This window comes from Henckelia pumila, unplaced genomic scaffold, assembly GCF_033568475.1.
Source record: "Henckelia pumila isolate YLH828 unplaced genomic scaffold, ASM3356847v2 CTG_466, whole genome shotgun sequence".
Taxonomy (NCBI): domain Eukaryota; kingdom Viridiplantae; phylum Streptophyta; class Magnoliopsida; order Lamiales; family Gesneriaceae; genus Henckelia; species Henckelia pumila.
In genome coordinates this window covers 2,170,138-2,175,099 of record NW_027331833.1, presented here as the reverse complement: position 1 = coordinate 2,175,099, position 4,962 = coordinate 2,170,138, and the positions used below count along the sequence as shown (strand labels likewise).

Sequence of the window (4,962 nt, the reverse complement as noted above, 5' to 3'; positions counted from 1 at the left end):
TCAACATATCTCATGGATATAGATATAAACAAGTCAGACCGGTCATTACACAAGATACAAGATATCTCCTCAAATTTTATTTGTCCCTAAATATTTGCAATCAATATATTTGTTTCTTCTATTACTTGAGAAAAATATCACAAAATTAGTTAGAGCAATACTATTTGCTTCCATTTATAAACAAAGTATTATGCATATTATTCCATTTAATATAATCTGAATAAACAGTTACCATTCACCATCCTTTGCCTCACCGCCGCGATCCATTCACGCCCAAGCGCAAACACTCTCTGAGCACACATACTGGAGGTGGGCGGCGGCTGCGCTGGCGGAGAAGGAGCTCCAACAGGCAGAGCCACCCTCCACCTCCGCCGCAGCCCAGAGCCAGCTCTATGATGAAGGCTTTGGATTGGAACTCGAACCGCAACCATCTATTTTTTATTAAAAAAAATTTCGGCCGGTCGGTGTGGGTAGTCGGGCTTGGGGTGGCCGGTCGGTTTGGGTGGTCGGCGGCGGCTATAGCTGTGGGATGGGGTGGTCAAGTGAAGAATGGTGATTGTGACAATTGAGAAGGAAGCGTGAAGAACAGAAGCCAATTTTTTTAAAAAATAAAAAAGAAAAGAAAAATACACACTAGTGCGACAACTATTTTGGATGCAGGAGAACAAAATTATATTATATTTGTTTTTCTTAAAAGTTAAATAATCAAAATTTTATGTTAAAAAAAGTAGACTAAAAACATTGCGAGCTCGATAAAAATTAAATTAAGTTCACAAAATTAATAATTTTTTAGATTTATATTAGACAAAAAAATTAAGATAACTTTTAATTAATAAAGAAAGTGCCAATATATAGATATAGATACAAAGAAATAAAGATAACTTTTAGTTAATAATTTTTTTGGTTTAGGACAATTAATTTGTCTTGAATAAAAATAAATAAATGGACACAAAAAATGATATGAATTAAATATTAAAAATCTACCTTTAATAAATAAATTGACTAATCTATAAAATGACATGAAAAATCTTTAAAAAAATCTTAAAAATGACAAAAATATTAATTATTAAATGAAAGAATGAGGACAAAATAGTAAATTCATAATCAAAAGTGTCAATTTTAAATATAATATAGATTTAGCAAGTGGATTTATGTTTTAAAATGTATTTTTTGGTTAAAATTTATATTTTAAAAGTATTTATTATTCTAAAAATATGACTATAGATTAATGATTGATTTTTATGCATTGAGTAATTATATTCTGAACATGATTGATTATTGTTTACTAGTGATTACCGGGTTCACCCTATATAGGAGATTAACTCAATCTAACCATGAGAAACATAGTTAGTATTTTTTTTTTTTTGGGAATGGTAGAACATAGTTATTATTTTTTTAATGAAATAAATTTCGTAAAAAAGTGGATAAATGAATACAAGTACACTGAGCATCCCCAGCAGAATACAACCACACCTCCTATTCTAAGCCAAATTCATAAGAAAATATTACAAGGCATTGAAACACAACGTAAAACCATAAGCTTGATTCTACGTGTAGCATCATCAATGTTGAGTTTCTCACCTTCGAAAATTGTCCTGTTCCTCGATGTCCATACCCGATACACTGTGGCTGCAAGAGCACTCACCCTCATAGAGGCTAGTGTACTGGAACCACGATAAACTCCTTTGAAAGCTCGACCTATAGCTTTCACCGATCGCATAAGCTTCCTCATTCCCAGCCATTCTCGAACTCTATCCCAAATCGTTGTCGTAATCGCACAATTGAAGAATAGTTGCCGTACCGACTCCTCAAAGGCATTACAAAAGCCACACACTTTGTCTTCCACATGCCCAAGTCTATCTTTAGTCAAAAGCTTGCCATGTGCTAGCAACCAAAGTATAATCATGTGTTTCGGTAGAATGCAAGCTTTCCATAAAATTGGCTTCCAGTGCCACCTTCCCCTAGCTTCCAAGAAGAAATAATATGTGTTCTTGAGGCCTCTACCCTGCCCAAACCACACGTCCATCCGAGTCACCACCGCATCCCAAGAGCCTAGTCGATCTATAAGCATATCCCGAATAGAGAGTAGGTTATTGATTAACGGTCATTCGTCACGATGCCATCTCCAATCCCTTAACGAATTGAATCTCTTGGCCGTCTAATCACCCGCGAATAGCATGGAAACAACTATGCAAAGAAAAAGAAGATGGTGGCTTGGGCTTAAGGACTTATCAATGTGGCACAGGGCGTTATTGACAAAAACTCTTCGGAAAATACAGGTGAGGAAGGAATTCGATCTATAACATAGTTATTTTATTGCACATGCAAAATATGATTCCTGTTAATTAATGACTACAGAATTTTCGATTACGTACTGTTATCCAAAAAATTTTATTTTAGTCAAAATAATATATAAATATATATATATAGTTTTCGGAACTTAGATTATTCTCACTCACCTACTGAATGACGATAATATCACTCGCTCATTTCCAGTTGAGAATGAAAATGGCGTTGAAGAGGAGAACGGAAATGAGATCAAAAAGAGAGAACACATTAAAACCAATGCACTTACAGTCGTTCAAGCCTTGAACCAGAACAATCATTTCTCCATGGAACAGCAAATTGTGAAGCAGATACGTGGCCTCTGTTATAGTTTGGAAGCATCTTCAATTCAACACTGCTCTAAAATTGCCAATCAAGTTGCACGGGAATTGGCTAGAATCATCTTACATTTTAGAAGAAACTTAGCTTTTTTATCATGCAATTCCTTTGTGCATATGTCCTTATGTAAAAACCTATATGTTGTTTGTTTAATGAAATTAGGATATTTCAAAAAAAAAAATAATACTATGCTATTTTAGTTTCATGTCTAATATTTTTTTAAATTACGTTGTCACAATTATATTTATGCATCTGTATTTGCATTTAATATATTTTTCGTGGTGTAAAGATAATAATTGATGCTTTATGAAATGATAGACTAGTTTAATGTTTGTAAAACCTCGAATATTTTTTTGAATATTTATTTTGTAACAACGACAATGTCATCGACTCAAAAAGTGGGGCGTGGCACTAGTGCCAAACGCTTGGTCATAACACCAACAAATTTCAATTGTATGTCTTAAATAATAATAATTTTTATTAAAAGATTAAATAATGTTATATTTGATATTCGAAAATGATTTACTCGAATCACCCAAGGTGGAGTGAATAAATATTTTTTTTAAAATTTTCTCAACGCTATCAAATAATGCAACCGGTCTTGATAGAGTTAGCTACTAAGACCAATTTCTCAACTCTTTAAAAAGTTTCGGACCACAAATAGTGCGGAAAACAATAATTGAGATTTTTTATGCTTTGTACTCAACAAGATAATAACAAGATAAAAATGTGCAATAAAATAGGTAACACAAGATATATGAAAGCTCGAAGGCAAAATTCCTTATATGTCTCACTTTTTCTTACTTAGGAAGAAATGCACTATAAGACTTTGATTTATACAATTTTTTTTTACAACCCACTTCAACTTTAGGACTTATCCACTTCCTAATCAGAACTCCTAGTTAACGACTGATTGTCTTAAATTCTTAACACCACAAATAAAACAGAAGGTGTTTGAATCCTTGGACTCAAACTATCAAAAAACTCCTCCAATCTCTTTATAGAAGCGGTCGAGTAGTTGATGTAGCCCTAAGTTGATCATTGATTATCTGATATCTCTTGAGAATGAGGACTTAGATGAGAAGTATGAAGATGTAAAAACTTTTGAGTTCTTGGAAAATTCTTTCAAGGATGCAAGCCTTTTGAATTTCAAGTATGTGTTCTATATGTGAATTCTCTTGACATCCTCCTTCTATAGTGTTTTTTGCATTGTCTTATTTAACATTCGATTGTGGCCTCATTAATCTAAAAGCATTGTTGTCTTCATCATTTCTTGAAATATAGTACTTTTTAATAAATGAGAGTTTGATATTTTTCAGAAGTAGAAAGAAACGGTCACAAATAATACTTTGAGCAAAATTTGTGCAACACCCTTTTAAGGAATACATTCCGATATTCTGATTTCTAGTATATTGAGCATGATCAGTCAACCAACTTTTCTTGATAAAGTAGGTGAGATCCTTGTGAGTGTAGTTTCTATCAGAAAATAACTTTACTCGTGAACCGTTTTCATGTAAACTTCGAAAGCGGTTGAATAGCCTATCCTTTTGAGACCGGTCGAAAGATTTCTTCTAAATCTTCAAGATCTCGACCTGAAATACATGTAAGGACAACTTGATCTACTATATTGAGTTATTATTTGTTATCATCAAAACATTATGTTTACACAAACTTTTAAAATTTTATTGGAATAAATTTTATTGGTTTACAATTAAAATTTTAGGTACATATTTCATTTCAAGTAACTATTCTAACAATTTTGTTAAAAATTTTAATGCCGATCTTGTCACGCCTTGGCCTCAGCTCGCACAAGTGTGGTCGTTATTGTTCAATGAGTCTATATAGTAAATAGTTCATGATCGTATTCATTCTACGAAAATGTTAACCCAAATTTCTATACAATTTTATTAATAAAGCTTATTATAAGCCATTTTGAACTTTGATTTTAACTCATATGTGACAAGAGTATCACAATCACCCATCTTTCATAACACGACGTTCTAGTTGTGGTTTGACGTCCCTCGATACCGGCAATAATCTATGGCTCCTACAGGTTCAAGATGTCTCTCACACGATATAGAACTTTGTCTCACAGGTTCAAAAAGTGAATCCGATCAGCATAGCAATTTGCTCTGTATAACACCTTTTTCTCGGTGTTCCTGCATAATATTATCTCTGATGTCATTTTGTTACATCCCGGACCTAAGACCATGCAAGTGCGATTGCAAATAATAAGTCGGTATAACAACTGCTCTGTAATCATCATTATACAAATAATTAACCTAAATTGAGAAGTCT

General features: G+C 33.1%; 1 protein-coding gene across 1 annotated transcript; it reads right to left on the bottom strand.

Moving 5' to 3' along the window:
- Positions 1–1,492: 1,492 nt before the first annotated feature.
- LOC140872507 (uncharacterized) lies at positions 1,493–2,071 on the bottom strand. Its single transcript, XM_073275351.1, has one exon. It carries the CDS (start codon positions 2,069–2,071, stop codon positions 1,493–1,495), a length of 579 nt encoding a protein of 192 aa, XP_073131452.1.
- Between the last annotated feature and the right edge of the window lie 2,891 nt (positions 2,072–4,962).